General features: G+C 44.3%; 1 protein-coding gene across 5 annotated transcripts in view; it reads right to left on the bottom strand.

The window, feature by feature from the left end:
• The window catches only part of LOC126272339 (inactive dipeptidyl peptidase 10), a 1,336,959-nt gene that overhangs the window by 262,065 nt on the left and 1,055,125 nt on the right, over positions 1 to 19,769 (bottom strand). For all 5 annotated transcript variants that reach the window (XM_049975128.1, XM_049975129.1, XM_049975132.1 and 2 more), the window contains exon 7: positions 6,250 to 6,302. In XM_049975128.1, the coding sequence (XP_049831085.1) occupies positions 6,250 to 6,302 (53 nt within the window). The remainder of the gene's footprint in view (positions 1 to 6,249; positions 6,303 to 19,769) is intronic.

Genomic DNA, 19,769 nt, shown 5'->3' with positions numbered 1-19,769 from the left:
CTGCAGAAAGTGTTTCTTCTAAAAGATTAATTTGTGTTATATCAAATGTCACATTTTCAGAAAGTGTAGAAGTGTTATCAGCATTCACGAAATTGTTAGCTCCAATACTTTCCTTCCCCTTCCAAACATTAATGGTCAAATACCATATCCATTCAGTTTTTCCTTCCAAATTGCACCGTGTTTTTTTCCGTTTTCGAACAACTAAAAAGAATTGGAGATAGGCCATCACTGTGCGGTTCAACCGAGTTTATTTCTAAGATCTAAGGTACTTCTACAACAATTTTCACTTCAGGTACTCTATCTGTAAGTGTTTCACAGATTAAATTGGTTATATTACATTATACACCTTCTCGACTTGTTTTACTTACAGCTGTTCTGCCAACACATGCAAAGGCCTTTCTGAAATCATCAAACATTGCCAGAGCACGTTCTGAATTCAGTATTCTGTGGCAAATGACTGAGTACAGGTTATATATTTGTTTAGAACAAGTACTGCTTTTTCTGAAACTAGCTTCATATTCACGTAAGTGACTATCTAGAGTGTTTCTATTCTGTTAAATCAAATCTTGGAAAATATTTTATATGTTACTGGTAGCACAGAATTTCCTGTTATATCAAAGTCATGTACATGGCCTTTCTTATGTAGTGGATGTATCACTCTCCTGGAACTTTTTTGTCGTCCAGGTTTCTTCAAAGATTAATTTTAGCTCGTTTTTTTATTTTTTGTAGAGACCTAGAAAAGTTTCCACACGGTTCAGTCACTTGAATGTGACCAGCTGTCGAAAGCCTGAACAATGAGCCGTTGTAGCGCGGACCGCTGCCAGACACGCAGGAAAGAGTCGGTGAGGTCCTGGAAGTTAACGACAGGTATGTGGAGCCGTCGGCAGCCATGTGCGGCAGGTTCCTCGATTGGGGATCTGTGGTATGAACAGCCCGGTCGAGGGGGTGCCACAGATTCTCGACTCGGCTTGAATCTGGGGGTCTAGGTGGCCAGGGGAGGGGGATAAACTCATCCTGGTGCTCTCAGAACCACGCACGTTGCAATGAATTACGTAACCATTACGGCACTTCACCTCAACCTCTCGATACCAGCAATATTCTACTGTGTTTCTATAACATAGTTAACATATTTCTGTGACAACATTCAGATTTTATTTCATTAATGTAGAAGTACCTTGATACATCGATGTGTTTATATAGCAATATTATTCTTATGTATAGTCTTTCTTTTGTCACTATGATCTTTGACGTACTTGTAACTCTGATTTTTGGGCGCGTAAGCGGTTACTAGAGAGAGTAAAATCTTGGTCGTCATGTTGAAAAGACGCAAATTGTAGTTAGTTTATGTAATGTGAACTTTAACAGTGAGGAAGATATTTTCAAGTATGTTTTATGTTGTGAAGTGGTATTGCAACAAAAATAATAAAAAAAGAAGTGTAAATTAAATTCGGAGTGCTGATTACTTTTTTTACATCACCATTGTGCTAACTTGCAAAAGCTTAATCTTCAAGAATGGTTTATGAAACACATCTATAAAACTTTTGAATATAGCAGAATATCACCTAGGCCTCTTTGCATCCGAGCTTGGAATCAACACTACCTAGATTTTCGACGATTGAGCCCTGAGTTCACAACGAGACCAGCGTGGGAAACACGAAAAGATGAGTGCCTAGTTTAGCCATTATTTCATGAAATGACTTTATTAACTGTGCTCTAATGACACCTGCCACATAATATAAGTGTGTTGTTGCCCGAAAATGCAATATTTAGCAGCGAGAGCAAAACTACAAATCATAATTAATTTTTGACCTTTGTTGTGGTAGGGTAGTTTGAACATACACTGCGAGCTACATCACAAATTGATGCGTCCTGCTGGTGGATGACATCGTGCCGAGGAAAAATAAACTGCATGTAGGTTCAAATGGTTCAAATGGCTCTGAGCACTATGGGACTTAACAGCTGAGGTCATCAGTCCCCTAGAACATAGAACTACTTAACCCTAATTAACCTATGGACATCACACACATCCATGGCCGAGGGAGGATTCAAACCTGCGACCGTAGCGGTCCCGATATTCCAGATTGACGTGCCTAGAACCGCTCGGCTATTCCGACCTGTCGGCATGTAGGAGTAGACATGGTCCTAAGGAATAGATGCATACTTGTGTTGATCCATTTTGCCTTCGAGAATGTCGAAATCACCCAGGGGATACAGCGAAAACATTCCCCAGACCATAACTACTGCAGAGTGTAATTTTTCATACTTCCACGTCGTACTATCCAACGATCACGTGTCGGATGGAGCATAATAAGGGATCCATCTAAAAATACCACCTGTCGCCACTCGGTGGACGTCCAGTTAAGATGTTGGTGGGGAAATTCCTACCCGTCATAGGTACACTACTGGCCATTAAAATCGCTACACCACGATGGTGACATGCTACATACGCGACATTTAACCGACAGGAAGAAGATGCTGTGGTATGCAAATGATTAGCTTTTAAGAGCATTCACACAAGGTTGGCGCCGGTGGTGACACCTACAACGTGCTGACATGAGGGAAGTTTCCCACCGATTTCTCATACACAAACATCAGTTGACCGGCGTTGCCTGGTGAAACGTTCTTCTGATGCCTCGCGTAAGGAGGAGAAATGCGTACCATCACGTTTCCGACTTTGTTAAAGGTCGGATTGTAGCCTATCGCGATTCCGGTTTATCGTATCGCGACATTGCTGCACGCGTTGCTCTGCTGTTAGCGGAATATGGTATCGGTGGGTTCAGGAGGGTAATACGGAACGCCGTGCTGGCTCCCAACGGCCTCGTATGAGTAGCAGTGGAGATGACAGGCATCTTATCCGCATGGCTGTAACGGATCGTGCGTCCACGTCTCGATCCCTGAGTCAACAGATGGAGACGTTTGGAAGACAACAACCATCTGCACGAACAGTTCGATGACGTTTCCAGTAGCACGGACTGTCAGCTTAGAGACCATGGCTGCGGTTACCCTCGACACTGCATGACAGACAGGAGCGCCTGCGATGGTGTACTCAACGACAAACCTCGTTGCAAGAATGGCAAAACGTCATTTTTTCGGATGAAACCAGGTTCTGTTTATAGCATTATGGCGGTCGCATCCGTGTTTGGCATCATCGCGGTGAACGCACATTGGAAGCGTGTATTCTTCATCGCCATACTGGCTTAGCACCCGGCGTGATGGTTTGGGGTGCCATTGGTTACACGTCTGGGTCACCTCTTGTTCGCATTGATTCCACTTTGAACAGTGGACGTCACATTTCAGATGTGTTACGACCCGTGGCTCTACCCTTCCTTCATTCGATCCCTGCGAAACCCTACATTTTAGCAGGATAAAGCACGACCGCATGTTGCAGGTCCTGTACGGGACTTTCTGGATACAGAAAAAGTTCGACTGCTGCCCTGGCCAGCACATTCTCCAGATCTCTCAGCAACTGAAAACGTCTGGTCAATGGTGGCCGAGCAACTGGCTCATCACAATACGCCAGTCATTACTCTTGATGAACTGTGGTATTGTGTTGAAGCTGCATGGGCAGCTGTACCTGTACACGGCATGCAACCTCTGTTTGACTCTGTGCCCAGGAGTCTCAAGGCCGTTATTACGGTCAGAGGTGGTTGTTCTGAGTACTGGTTTCTCAGGATCTATGCACCCAAATTGCGTGAAAATGTCAGTTCTAGTATAATATGTTTGTCCAATGAATACCCATTTATCATCTGCATTACTTCTTGGTGTAGCAATTTTAATGGCCAGTAGTGTATTACTTAGTCATTACTTTCAGCGTGTCTCACGAATAATGGGTGTCAAGCTGATCCTGTTTTGTCTACAAGTGTTTGCATCTCAGAAAGTGCGCGTTTCTTCACATATTTTGTATTGGAATTGTTTCGTTGGGTTCCCGCTTGCCCCTCCCCCCCCCCCCTCCCCCTACCCATACCCACGGCTCTGGCCATCTCAGAACTTTCTCTTTTGGAACACCCTCCATAAATAATCTACCAGATCACAAGTATCCGGACACCTGTCTGTCGAGGTTAATGTGGGGCGTATGTACCGTTCGCCTATATGATGGCTTGAACTCTGTCGGCAACGGTTCCAATGAGGTGTCTAAATGTCTGTGAAGGAATGGTGCCCCTCGGTCCCTCAAGAGCCGAAACGAGGGAAGATAGTGATGTCGGGCGCTGGAGTCAGAAAGGAAGTCGACGTTCTGACTTATCCCAGGTGTGTTCCATTCGGTTCACGTTTGTACTCTCGGGAGACCAGTCCATTTCAGGAATTGTATCTTCCAGACACCGTTGCCTCAAAGATGCTGATTTCTAACAGGGTGAACATGACAATGCACCCTGTCATAAATCTGCGTCTCTGAGGCAATGGTGTGTGGTCAGTAACATTCCGGAAATGAACTGCTGTGGCGAGAGTGCGGACGCGAACTCAGTGGAACATTTTGGAATAAGTAAGAACGTCGACTTTACAGTCATGCTAATGGAAACAATCATGGTCTCTGACATATTCCTCTTGTGTACCAGTACGCTATGCCGTAAAATATGTTCACATCCTTCTGCATTAAGCGTTTTCTTAAGCGCAATAAGGGGACCACACCATAACTATGAGAAACGGCACTGTATTCTATCAGCAGCTCATCATAGTTTACTGCTGGCGCTACACATGATGGCAGGTAACGTCCTGCAGGCATTCGCCAAATCCAAACGCTTCCATCCGACTCCCACAGAGTGTATCGTGATTCATCACTCCAAATCGCTCCTTTCCAGTCATTCACATCCTAGTGGCGCCTTTCTTTAGACACGCTCTAGCGTCGCTTAGCACAGGCTACGTGAATTTGTAGCTTATAAGAAACTGTATGACCATTGTAGCTCATTTTTTTAACTCACTATGCACAGTCATTGTGCTTATTGGATTGCTGGTAGTACTTTGGAACTCGCGAATGATTTCTCCCGGTGATTTCTTGCGACTTTTACAACTATCCGCAGTGCTCTATGGTCCCGTTCCGTCGGTACATGAAATCTGCCACGTGTCCGTTTAATGTGGCTGTTCTTTAGCTTTGCCGTTTGACAGTCATATCGCCAACAGTCGATTTGGACACTTCTTGTGAGAAGCTAAACGAAGTAAGTAGCGATGTTAGACGCTAGAGTGTGGAACGAAGGCGACTTTATAACTCATGCCGAAGGTGTCCCATTGGGCTCAGGCTGTGAGTCTGGGCGGGCCAGTCTACTTCAGCAACGTTGTTGGCTAGAATCATCGCTTGACAGATGCTGACAGGGTGGATCTTCAAGCTGATCGACATCTCCCTTACATTGTGCTCATTGCTATAAAATATGTTCATATCCTTTGGCGTTTAGCGATTTCTTAAGCACAATAAGAGGACCACACCCTAACCACGGAATAACCCACATACTACACTATTGACTACAGATAATGACAATTAAAAGCTCTCCTGGCATTCGGCAAATCCAGACCCTTTCAACGAACTGACATCACTTCAAATCTCTCGCTTCCTGTCATCCACTGTCCAACGGCGTCGCTCTGTACTCCACATCATCTGTCGCTTGACACTGTGTGACTTGTGAGGTGCTGCTAGACCACTGTACTAAATTCTACTTGACTCCCCACGCACCGTCACTGTGCTGTCTGGATTGCTGGTAGCACCTGGGAACTCACGACTGATCCCTTCTCCTTCCTCAATGCTTGACGGTCCCTGTCCATCAGTATGTGAGATCTGTACAGTCTCGGTTTAGCTGCGGCTGGTTCTTCGCGTTTCCATTTCATAACCGCATCACCAACATTAGAGTGGGGCAGCCTAAGAAGGGCTGAAATTCCTTGACGGATCTGGCGTTCAGGTGACGTCCAGCGACCAGTCCCTGTTCCCAGTGACTGAGCTCTCCTGGCCTACTGTTTTGCGGTCACTGCTTCTGTACTGACACTACAATATTCGCCACGTCCTTTTACGCTGGGGGGTCCGCCTCTCTAGAAGCCAATTTTGCATTACACAAGGGTGTCAGGTGTATGGTATATTGATCAGATAGTGCGGCTGCCGCGTAATGAATGTTTGCTACAGTCATATTTGAAGTGATCATCAAGAAAAAACGCTCGAACTAGGAACTAAGCACTGAAAGTTGTACGTGTAAGTGAAAGAGTCTCCGAAGTGTGGTGCCTATGAGGATAAATATGGAAGATGTGTGAGCGCGGGCAGGTGCTGTCAGTACTCACTCGTTGGAGACGTCGTAGATGGTGTAGTGCGCCGTGAACGACTGGCGGAACACCTGCGAACAGAAAGAGAACAGTCTGTGAGGCGAGGGACACAGGGTGTCTCGCTCCACGGCCGCCAGCGCCGGTCCTCTGTGGGCAGTTTCATTCCACAGAAAATGACAGCGCTCCCGGGTTTAGCTTGCCTGTCCTAATGCAGGTGACTGGGCACACTTCCGTCGTAAGCACGGTGAAGCGGCTGACCTCCGATTGTCGTGTTAAATACATTACTGGACATTAAAGATGGAGCTCCAGATGGGATATCAAGTAACTAAATTTTGCTTATTCTACATGTACATCTACATACATACTCCGCAATCCACCATACGGTGCATGGCGGAGGGTACCTCGTACCACAACTAGCATCTTCTCTCCCTGTTCCACTCCCAAACAGAACGAGGGAAAAATGACTGCCTGTATGCCTCTGTACGAGCCCTAATCTCTCTTATCTTATCTTTGTGGTCTTTCCACGAAATGTAAGTTGGCGGTAGTAAAATTGTAATGCAGTCAGCCTCAAGTGCTGGTTCTCTAAATTTCTTCAGTAGCGATTCACGAAAAGAACGCCTCCTTTCCTCCTCCAGAGACACCTACCAGTGTGCCTGAAGCATTTCGGTAACACTCGCGTGATGATCAAACCTACCAGTAACAAATCTAGCAGCCCGCCTGTGAATTGCTTCTATGTCCTCCCTCAATCCGACCTGATAGGGATCCCAAACGCTCGACCAGTACTCAAGAATAGGTCGTATTACTGTTTTATAAGCGGTCTCCTTTACAGATGAACCACATCTTCCCAAAATTCTACCAATGAACCGAAGACGACTATCGGCCTTCCCCACAACTGCCATTATATGCTTGTCCCACTAAAATATCACTCAGCAATGTTAGCCCAAATATTTAATCGATGTGACTGTGTCAAGCGCTACACTACTAATGGTGTATTCAAACATTACGGGATTCTTTTTCCTATTCATCTGCGTTAATTTTGATTTATCTATATTTAGAGCTAGCTGTCATTCTTTACACCAATCACAAATCCTGTCCAAGTCATCTTGTATCCTTCTGGAGTCACTCAAGGACGACACATTCCCGTACACCACACCATCATCGGCAAACAACCGCACATTGCTATCCACCCTATCCAAAAGATCATTTATGTACATAGAAAACAACAGCGGACCTACCACACTTCCCTGGGGGACTCCAGATGATACCCTCGCCTCCGATGAACAGCCACCATCGGGGACAACGTATTGGGTTCTATTAATTATGAAGTCTTCGAGCCACTCACATATTTGGGAACCAATCCCATATGCTCGTACCTTAGTTAGGAGTCTGCAGTGGGGCACCGAGTCAAACGCTTTTCGGATGTCAAGGAATATGGCATCCGTTTGATACCCTTCATCCATGGTTCGCTAGATAGCATGGGGGAAAAGGGCGAGTTGCGTTTCGCAGAAGCGATGCTTTCTAAAGCCGCGCTGATGCATGGACAGAAACTTCTCTGTATCAAGGAAATTCATTATATTCGAACTGTGAATATGTCCGAGAATCCTGCAACAAACCGATGTTAAAGATATTGGTCTGAAATATTAAGGATCCGTCCTTCTACCCTTCTTATATATAGGCGTCATCTGCGCTTTTTTCCAGTCTCTTGGGACTTTACATTGGGCAAGAGATTCGCGATAAATGCAAGCTACGTAAGGAGCCAATGCAGTAGAGTACTCTCTGCAAAACCGAACTGGAATCCCTTCAGGAAGTGGCGATTTATTTATTTTCAAACCATTCAGCTGCTTCACAACTCCAGGGATGTCTATCACTATGTCCACCATACGGGAATCTGTGCGACACACAAACGGCGGTATGTTTGTACGATCCTCCTGCGTGAAAGATTTCTCAAATGCTAAATTTAAAATTTCATCTTTCGTTTCGATGTCTTCCGTTGCCAGGGCACACTAATCAGTGAGTTACTGGATGGAAGCCCCCGACCCGCTTACCGATTTTACGTAAGACGAGAATTTCCTTGGGTTTTCAGCAAGATCTTTTGCTAAGGTATGACGGAGGTAGTGGTTGTATGCTTCACGCATCGCTCTTTCTACTGCAGCACGAATCTCTGCTAACTTTTGCCTGTCCTCATTCTTCCGATATTTCTTGTACAGCGAGTGCAACTGTCTTTGCTTCCTGAGCATTCTCCGAATTGCGCTCTTAAACCATGGTGGGTCTTTTCCGTCCTCAACCCAGTTTTTCGGCACATACTTGTCCAATGCGTGATTTACTATGTGTTTAAAGTTTCCCCATAATTCTTCCATGTCCATCGTACCGGAAGTAAATGAAGTCGATTCATTTACTAAGTGGAATGCTAACAACTACTTATCTGCTCTTTCTACCAAGAATACTCTCCTAATCTTCTTGACCGACTGTTTCGTAACCATAATCGTAATGAAAATATCATGATCACTAATCCCTGTCTCAACACTGACACCGTCGATTAGGTAGGGTCTGTTCGTGGTTACCAGATCTAAAATATTTCCATTACGCGTTGGCTGTCGATTTAGCTGCTCAAGACAGTTTTCGGATAATGTGTTCAAAAGTAATTCACACGAAGGCTCATCTGTACCATCTGTAATGAATCCATAGACATGCCAGTCTATATTAGGTAGGTTGAAGTCGCCTCCGGCTAATATAACATGATCCGGGTACTTCTGCGATACAGAGTGTATACTCCCTTTGAATGATTCTAGACCTCTCACGGTGGAACGTGGTGGCCGGTAATAACACCCAAAATTAACTTTATTTCTACTAGCCCTGTTAAATGTGTGCTGATAACTCCACAATCACACTCTACTTCGAACTCAGTAGACACACTATTTTTGTCAACTGCAATGAAGACACCACCTCCTACGGTGTTTAATCTGTCTTTCCGATACACGTTCCAACCCTCACTAAATATTTCAGAACTTCCTATCTCAGGGTAGTAAGGTATACTAGGAAGAATACACGTTAAATATGTGGGTACATTTGGAGTAAATAGTGTGCGAAGTTTAGTACGCAGTGCTGCCATCTCTAGCAGCAACAGTGACTCTTAGTTGGACATTAAGTCGGACTGAGCTTTGATGACAGATACGAGTGCGCCATTCCATGCTGCTTCATCCTTACGCCACAGTTCACTAACTGTAGTGGCTAGCGAGTGGGAGCTTGTCAGTCTAGGCCTGCAGAACGTGCTGGCAAGCACAGCAGCAGTCAAACGCTTTCTGTATCGAGACAGTTAGGGACAGCACGGGCATCTTGGAAGATAACGTCACGGAGACGTCGAAGATACACCACAACAAATGTAACGCCTGAGCAGGTCACAAATGTGACGCCTCTTGTTCACATTACTGGCTGTGAGAAGCAGAGGCGAATGTGTTCTGTGCCATTGGCACTCCATACCATCACGTGAAATACTGGACCCACTGACGATGACGAATTTAATGAGGCAACGATCGTTCTTCTAGAGTCTACGCGTACGGAAACGACCATCGTAATGCTGTGCGCAGAACCGGGGCTGCCTGAAAAGACCACGTGTTGCCACTGCTGTGTCCAGTACGGTCGCTGAACGCACCACTGTCAGCGCACCTGGCTCTGCCCAAGCGTCAAGCAAACACCAACGACGGTCGCCGGCTGACACTCCGTGATGTTCCAGACATCGTCGCACCGTCCTGCTGCGCGACAAGCTCGTTTCCTGACTTACGGTAAGTGACGTGACTGTGCGATACTGCACGGTCGAGCGTTCAGTAAGTCTTTCCTCTCGAGCGATTGTGCATGGGGTCATCGAAATCCTACACAGCCGTAAGTATGGCCTCTGGAATCGTTAGTATTCGTAGTACCACGCTAATCGTGCGTTGTGGACAACATAAGTAGCAACCTTGTTGAAAGATAAAACGTCGCTTCGACAGGCAACGATGCTGCAACTGACCAATTCCGACATGTACTGGCAGAAGTCTCTCCTTCTTACATGAGCCACACACGATGTTCTCACAAAGAAACAACATTCAGATGCGACTTCTGAATCAGAATGATCTGCATAACGTTTCTTTACACACAGAATTTAGATAGCGTTACAATTATCTACACTATGCAGCAAATTAAATGATTACTTTTTCGAAAGTGTGTATTTCCATCCTGTTACGACGATTAAGTTCTAAACTTCGCTGAAAGCTGCGTATACCCTTCCTCTGTAATGCTGTAATGGTGCGAAAACGTGGCTTCCTGCAGAGTCACCCTCTGACTCGGCGACGCTTCGAACAGTAAAGTGTCGACACATGCTATTTTCTGTTTTATTCACACACACACTATGTGATCAAAAGTATCAGTACACCGGGCTGAAAAAGGCTTACAAGTTCGTGGCGACCTCCATCGGCATTTGCTGAAGTTTGATATGGTATTGGCCCACCCTTAGCCTTCATGACAGCTTCCACCGTAGCTTCCACTGTCTCACGCATACGTTCAATCTTGGGGCTCCCAATTCTTCACGGAGTGCTGCACTCAGGAGAGGTATCTATGTATCTATGTAAGTCGGTGAGGTCTGGCACGAAGTCGCCGTTCCAAAACATCCCAAAGGTGTTCTATAGGATTCAGGTCAGGACTGTGTGCAAGACAGCCCATTACAGGGATGTTATTGTCGTGTAACCACTGCGCCACAGGCCGTGCATTATGAACAGGTGCTCGATCGTGTTGAAAGATGCAAGAGCCAACCCTGAATTGCTCTTCAACAGTCGGAAGCAAGGAGGTGACAGTGCCCCTCCATGAAAAACACGACCGCACCATAACACCACTGCCTCCGAATTTTACTGCTGGCAGATGACGTTCACTGGGCATTCGTCATACCCACACCCTGCCATCGGATCGCCACCTTGTGTACCATGATTGGTCACTCCACAAAACTTTTTCCACTGTTCAATCGTCCAATGTTTACGCTCTTTACAGCAAGCGACGCTCCGTTTGGCATTTACTGTCGTCATGTGTGGCTTATGAGCAGCCGCTCGACCATGAAATCCGAAATTTTCTCAACTCCCGCCTAACTGTCATAATACTTGCAGTGGATCCTGATGCAGTTTGGAAATCCTGTGTGATGGTCTGGATAGATGTCTGCCTATTACGCATTACGATCCTCTTCTACAATTGTCGGCCCCTGTGAGTCAACAGACGAGGTCTGCCTGTAAGCATTTGTGCTGTACGAGTCCCGTCACGTTTCCACTTCACTATCACATCGGAAACAGTGGACCTAGGTATGTTTAGGAGTGTGGAAATCTCGCGTACAGACGAATGACACAAGTGACATCCAATCGCCTGACCACGTTCCAAGTCCGTGAGTTCCGAGGAGCGTCCCGTTCTGCTCTCTCACGATGTCTAATGATTACTGAGGTCGGAGATATGGAGTGCTTGGTAGTAGGTGGCGGCACAATTCATCTAATATGTAATAAGTATGTTTTTGGGATGTCCGGATACTTTGATGACATAATGTATGTGAATGTCGCATTCGTCGAAGATTACAACACAGAAGGACAGAAAATTGGAGTAGTTAAAAAGCTTAACACGCATTTCTGCTTCGGGTCACGTTCAAATTTTGTCAGATGGTATTGGACGGTCCCTAGTGGATGCAAGCTGTACACTATAGCGATAAATGTATTTGCGCTGCGTTCAACGGATGCAGTCACGTCCGATTGGGATGCAGCCCCGCAATTGCTTTACAGAAGGGTAGAAACTCCCGAGGGTGTCAGCAGTGCCAAAGATTGCGAAGAATGATATCATGTCGTTAACTACACTGTGAACTCGTTTTCGACGCGAAATGTATGGCAATCAACGCCGCAGGGAAAGGTGTCGTTTCATTGACGCCTTTCATGTCACCCCACCTTGCCTTTTCGTGATGAATCTTAGTGGTGTTGTGTTTAATATTTTTCCCGCGGCCAGTCATAAAAAAATAGAGTGATGTCACCCTGGGCGTCACGGTTCTGACATACATCGCAGAGGCGTCAAGCAAGGCGTGAAATGTGGGTAAGGGGGGCTGTGATGACTTTCGGATCGTGTAACACGTCTACTGTGGCATTTGGCACAATTGTGATGAAATTTTGTGTCGATATGACATCATTAACACACCATCCACCTTACACGTTACATGAACTTCTGAGCTGCTACCTTTTTTTCGGATGTATCGACACCTTGCTGTCTGGAGTGCCGTCGAGCCAGAGCGCTGACGTCGCAGGGCGCCACGCTTTCGCAGCATTACAGAAAATTTCAAAATTATGTGTCGGAATCGGTGTGAATTACAGGGTTTCCTTAACTCTGTTGCACAGTGAAGATTGTGTAGTTGCGTAAATCCAGACATGTAGTATACTTCACGGCATTCCACATCCGTTGCCTGTCGCGTACAGAGTGTGGCAATTTTGTAGCCAGTAGCGTGTATGATGTTAGATGTAGTGACAATCAGCAATAAATGCAGGATAAGGGAAGTAAGACTGGTCTGGAAAGTATTTCATGCACCTTAAGGTAGGCAGCCTTACCCAGGATGGATGATGTAAGTGGGCTGCCTTTCTTAAGGTGCATGAAATATTCTCCGGCCAGTTTTACGAGGGTGCGCTCAAAAGTAATGTCTCCGAATATTTTATGCGAATGCTCTTCAGACTTTTTAAATAAAACATTTTACATCTTCATTATTCATGTCTCCATATTTGCAGCCCTTTGTCACTAGAAGGATCCGAACTGTACCGTGTAAGATGGCGGTGTGTAACATAACTACTTCGGTACGTGAGAAACAGCATGCCGTAATGCAGTTTCTAACCGCACAAGAGTTAGTCCACACATGGAGCAACCTGTCATTCAGCATTACCACACAGGAGCCCTGCGGCATCTGCAACAAACCGACGCCTTGGATTCAGAGTCATCGATCATCCTCCACACAGTCTCGATGTGGCCCCATCTGAATTTCATGTGTTTCCTAAACTTAAAGAAGACCTTTCACGTCAACAGTCTGATAATGGTGAAGCATTGCAGGCACAGGCTAGGCTCTAGCTCCGCCCTCGTATTTGGGATATACTTGCTGAGGACAGCTCTCTTTATGTAATCACACACCAGATGCAGCTCGTATCTGCGTTAAAACATGTCATAACCGTAGTTATACCTTACTGTAGCATGTCAGTATTGGGAAATAAAATATATTTGTGTTAATTGTGGTTCATTCATTATCCAGCACGATATGATCCACATGTCCTAATACGCGAATCAAAACTGTTCACTGAAAATGCAATAATAAAAGCGCTGCAATATTGTCGTACGTAGATTCCATTGAAATACAAATAAATTAGTGTCTCTAATCTTAAATAATGCTAAAAATAAAATTAAAATCTATTAGATAAATGTAATGTGATGGAGCACTCTGTCTCAAGCAGAGCAAAGTCAGTGATATTAATACAATCACAGGATAAATGGAATATTTCAGAGATTCTACAACACCACGCAATAAAATTCTTTGTATCAACATTGGTCAAATTAACTGTAACACCTACAGTATACAGGACTAAAATTTAAAAAAAAATGCTGATCGTCACACAGTGGACTCTAACAAGAACAAATTCTTTATTACGTATGACATATGATGTCATTTGGATCAGATCATGCGGAATGATGAAGGTAGCGTAATTAAGACGAAAAAACCTTATGCTAATATATTGACATACTGTACTACAGTAATATATCATGTTGTAATGAAGATCCAAGCTACATCTAAAGTGTGTTAACATAAGATGAACTGTTCACATCAAGTATATTCGAAGTACAAAATACGTAAGTAGTTACCATTTCTACCATTATTCTTGATAATGTTATCTTCCACATTTGACTCTTCCACTCATAAAAATTTCGTTCTTTGTGAAAGGTGGCTTGCAAAAATGGGCAAAGTCCGAAACCAGTCAGCCAAAAAATAAGTAGCAGCTTTGGTGCAAAAATTTAAAAAAGTCCTCCCTTCAGTATTTGAGACGTGCAAGATGCAACGTACCGAAAACCTATGTACCACTAACCATCATTATTCACAGCATAATTTTCTCGGTTCTCATGCTAGTACTACAAATAGTTCATGTAAAACTAGTTAATTGAAAGAAGTATTCATAATTTACGATATCTGTAAACAATGTGCACGTTAAAACTCAACCCCAGTAAAAACTGTTGATATTGAGATTAACATGGCTTATTTGAAATCCCTCAGCTTCCTTTTTCAAAGGAAATTTTCACTTTTCCCAAAACCTTGATATTTCAAAAGTTGTTCATATTCTAATTTTAAATTCTAGAGCGTTCCAGTCTTAAAACAGAATTATTTTCAAAATCTAGTATTACAATTCTGTAGCCTGGATTTTCTCCTTCCACAAATGTATACTGTTATTAAAACAAGAAGTTATTTTAGTAGTTATTCCAATTAGAAAATTTCACTTCCTAGGAAGTTTTTGGTGAATGTTTGGAATCCATGTGTACGTTAAAACTTCCCTCTTAAAAAATTGTACATTTTATTTTATCATATTCTAATTCCACAGCTTTTGGTTAAGCAAATTTACTTCACTGCCTATTCCATATATGAATGTTTCACTTTTTTATTTTTTACATCCCTAATGCTATAATCCTGTATTTTACCATTTTGTAATTTCTGTAATACTACCGTTTATAAATAGACCACGCGCGCAAAGCGGCAGTCAATCACGGCCCAGAGTAAACTCACAAATTCAGTGTTTGGTGATGATCCTGTAAACTAACATCTCAGTCAACATTCGATAGTCAAAATGCACTCATCTTTGGCGTTATCTCCCCCCCCCCCTCCCGCCCCCAACGAACAATGGACCTTGTAGGGGTGGGGAGGTTTCTGTGCCCAAACGATACAGATAGGTGCAACCAACACGTGGGGGTGTCGGTGGAGAGGCCAGACTAACCCGTGGTACGTGAAGAGGGGCAGCAGCCTTTTGGTGGTAGCAGGAGCAACAGTTGGTATGACTGATGTCGCCTTGTAACGTTAGTCAACATGGCCTTGTTGAGATGGTACTACGAAAAACTGAAACCAAAAGGAAACTACATCCATGTTTCCAGAATGAGATTTTCACTCTGCAGCGGAGTGTGCGCTGATATGAAACTTCCTGGCAGATTAAAACTGTGTGCCCGACCGAGACTCGAACTCGGGACCTTTGCCTTTCGCGGGCAAGTGCTCTACCATCTGAGCTACCGAAGCACGACTCACGACCGGTACTCACAGCTTTACTTCAAGAGTGCTAGTTCTGCAAGTTTCGCAGGAGAGCTTCTGTAAAGTTTGGAAGGTAGGAGACGGATACTGGCAGAAGTAAAGCTGTGAGTACCGGTCGTGAGTAGTGCTTCGGTAGCTCAGATGGTAGAGCACTTGCCCGCGAAAGGCAGAGGTCCCGAGTTCGAGTCTCGGTCGGGCACACAGTTTTAATCTGCCAGGAAGTTTCATATCAGCGCACACTCCGCTGCAGAGTGAAAATCTCATTCTGGAAACATCCCCTAGGCTGTGGCTAAGCCGTGTCTCCGCAATATCCTTTCTTTCAGGAGTGCTAGTTCTGCAAGTTTCGCAGGAGAGCTTCTGTAAAGTTTGGAAGGTAGGAGACGGATACTGGCAGAAGTAAAGCTGTGAGTACCGGTCGTGAGTCGTGCTTCGGTAGCTCAGATGGTAGAGCACTTGCCCGCGAAAGGCAAAGGTCCCGAGTTCGAGTCTCGGTCGGGCACACAGTTTTAATCTGCCAGGAAGTTTCATATCAGCGCACACTCCGCTGCAGAGTGAAAATCTCATTCTGGAAACATCCCCTAGGCTGTGGCTAAGCCGTGTCTCCACAATATCCTTTCTTTCAGGAGTGCTAGTTCTGCAAGTTTCGCAGGAGAGCTTCTGTAAAGTTTGGAAGGTAGGAGACGGATACTGGCACAAGTAAAGCTGTGAGTACCGGTCGTGAGTCGTGCTTCGATAGCTCAGATGGTAGAGCACTTGCCCGCGAAAGGCAAAGGTCCCGAGTTCGTGTCTCGGTCGGGCACACAGTTTTAATCTGCCAGGAAGTTTTACATCCTTGTTGTTTTTTTTCCCCTTAGGACACGCAACTGTGATGTATGGGTTAATGATAACTACAGCCGCTTTGACAAAGTGTTTTGGAAGCAAAACAGTATCTTATGCAGATCTCCGGGTGGGAACTACTCAGGAGGATGTCGTCATCAGGAAAAGCAAAACTGGAACTCTTGCAGTCGAAGCATGTAATATTACATCCCTTAAGCAGGTAGGTAGGTTACAGAATGTGAAAACAGGAAGTGAATAGTTTGAAGCTAGATACAGTGGGAATTAGTAAAGTGCGAAAGCAGGAAGTATAGGACTTTTAGCCATGTCATTACAGGGTTATCACCACAAAATCAGAGAAGGGTAATGCAGGAGTAAGCCTAATAAGGAATAAGAAAATAGGAATGCAAATAAGGTACTATGTGCAGCGTAGTGAACGTATTATCGTAGTGAAGATAGACACGAAGCTAATACCTACTCTCACCGAGCGAGATGGTGGAGTGGCTAGCTCACTGGACTCGCATTCGGGAGGACGACGGTTCAATCCCGCGTCCGGCCATCGTGATTTATGTTTTCCGTGATTTCCTTAAATCGCTCCAGGCAAATGCCGGGATAATTCCTTTGAAATGGCACGGCCGACTTCCTTCCTTAATCCGATGAGACCGATGGCCTCCCTGTTTGGCCTCCTCCCTCAAACAACCGAGCCGAACCTATTCACAGTAGCACAAGTTTATTTACCAGTTAAGATCGCGGATGATGACAGTGTTGAAAGAATGTATGATGAAATAAGGGAAATTATTCAGATACTTAAAGTAGATGAAAATTTAAATGTGATAGTTGGGACTTGAATTAGATAGTAGGTTAAAGCAGATAAGGAAAATAATAGGAGAACATGTACTGCGTAAAGCAATGACAGAGGAAGCCTGCTGGTACAATTTTTAACAGAGCAAAATTGAATCATCGATGACGCTTGCTTTGATAATAATGGAAGAAGATTGTATGTATTGAAGAGACCAGAGGTCGCTGGAAGGTTTCAGATTGATTATTTAGTCGTAAGGTAGAGTTTTCTAAACCAAATTCTAAACTGTGAGACATTTATAGACGAAGATATGGACTCTGACCACAATTTCGTGGTTATGTACTGTAGATTAAAACTGAAGAAGTAGAAAAACTAGAAAATAAAACGAGATATAATCCTGCGAGAAGAATTTGATACAGCAGAAACAAGGCCTGTGTAGTAGACGAAATTCCCTCAGAATTACTAAGGTCCTTGGGACAGCCAACTATGACAAATCTATTCCACCTAGTACCAGATTTCAACAACATTTAATAATTCACTTAACGGGATGTGGGAAACCGCCTAAAAGCCACATCCATGCTGGCCACCACGCTCACGATAGTTGTTAATCCGATTAGTTCGACTGGGGATCGACACACCTCCCCGTCCTGAAAGCGGCCCTTTAACACACACGGCTATGTGGGTGTGTCACTTACTGGAGAAAGGTTAAAGAAGAAATTGCACGAAACTTCTTAGGCATTGAAAACGTTCCACTTAGGCCTTTCAGTTCTTTATTTGTGGTTCCATTTTCTAATTGAATGTGAGATATTTTGATGTATGCTCCAAAGTTGAATAAATGCAACAACTAAAACCATCCGTTAGTGGTGTTGCAAACATTTTGCTTAAATATTTTCATTTTTTCCAATCAAAATTACAAGTGTTACTGTAGAATGTGCAGTAAAGAGAAAGAAATGCATGAAAACTGCTTATAAGGCCTGTGAGAGAACTGCTCTGGTTAGGCAAAGACTTTATTGTAGCAACATAGGAAGTATTCCACACCGCCGCCCCACACCGAACGCAGGGTTATTGTGCGGTTGGGCATGCCAGTGGACTTCCGCCCCCCACTCGGGAAGTCTCACACCAGATGAGTGTTACCCCAATGTCGGTGTGGTAGAGTAATTACGTGGAGAAAGTGTTTGACCACAATCACCGACATAGTGTAACTGAGGAGGAATAAGGGGAACCAGCCCGCATTCGCCGAGGTCGATGGAAAACCGGCTTAAAAACTATCAACAGACAAGGCCGGCATATCGGACCTCTACACTAATCCGCCGGCCAGATTCGTGCCGGGGATCGGCATAGTAAGTTTTAATCTGTGGCAGTCTGGCAGTGTGGACGTGTGTGTTACTTGAAGTGCAGTGGAATGAAAACATATTACCTGGAAGAAATGAGTGGCTTCCCGCAACTGCCGAGGCAATAAATTGATGAAATAAAAAGAAGTATATCGCCCTGGATAGCGAGATGCAAATGTACCACAGAGATTCCACAAACCTTAAGGAACGTCCACATCAGCAGTTTCTCATGAAGTATTGTAAAGTGCAGCTTCTAAATGGAAATTTCCGTGTTTCTTTGTATATAAATACATGACACTGCGAGGAACTCGCTTAATTTCATTCCACAACCTATAACTACAAAGCAAGAGTAGGCCAAAATTCAATACGATTGAAGTAGCTTAACAAAATTATATAGCCGCTGCAGAAAAATTGCAGGCCCCATTAGCTCCACAGTATTCGTCATATTAATATCAATTTTGTCTAGTGTATGATTAATAGTGTAGATCGCATGGAAGGTTGTGTGAGTCATGTTTATTACGATGCCATATTATTATGTAATTCAGTGCTGCTGTATGTTATGTCACTAGAAATATTTCCGTCAGTCTTCCAATCGTCTTCAATGTTTTCTGTCTCTTTCCAAATTCCAACTTCAAAATTCTGGAAACACGCGCAAAAGTGGGATTCTACAGACGTATGTGCTTGCAGTATATCAGTCATAACACGGTGTTGAGTAGTCCGATGCAGTCTCATTAACATTTTTTAACTTAACAGCATAATTAAGTTGTAAATCCCAACGGCCGAGTTATGAAGTGATGGGCCCTTCAAAATGCAGCACCACGATATGAACTACACTATCTTCGATTACGGAATCATTTATACGCCGTCGATTGTTGGCAACAATTTGTCACAGTCATTATCACAAGTCCATCCACTTAAGAGACTGTGAACATGCCTGAGTGGAAGGATTTCATCAAGCGACACTGAGGTATTTACACTGGCCAAAGCTTTTGTCATCCCTAGGACACATCACGCTCATGCCGTGTAGGAGCGCCGTTAGACTTGATAATGATCCCACTCTGGCGAAGAGGAGAGCCCAGAAGCTTATTAAGCTGTGCCGTATCCACCTGAAGCCATCCACTGATTACTAGATCCCGTAAAGGTAGTAAACTCCTGCTCGAGAGAGTCCCAGACAGATTCTACGGGATTCACATCGGCGACGTAGAGGGCGACTTGAGATGCGACAGAGTTCTTTGAGTGTTCGTCAAACCAGAATGTATGCGTGCAACTCTGTCAGCTATTTTCTCGTTGGAAG

This window comes from Schistocerca gregaria, chromosome 5 (genome assembly GCF_023897955.1).
Source record: "Schistocerca gregaria isolate iqSchGreg1 chromosome 5, iqSchGreg1.2, whole genome shotgun sequence".
In the NCBI taxonomy this organism is placed as follows: domain Eukaryota; kingdom Metazoa; phylum Arthropoda; class Insecta; order Orthoptera; family Acrididae; genus Schistocerca; species Schistocerca gregaria.
Note: the sequence above shows the minus strand (reverse complement) of the source record. Positions and strands in the feature narration are given on the sequence as shown.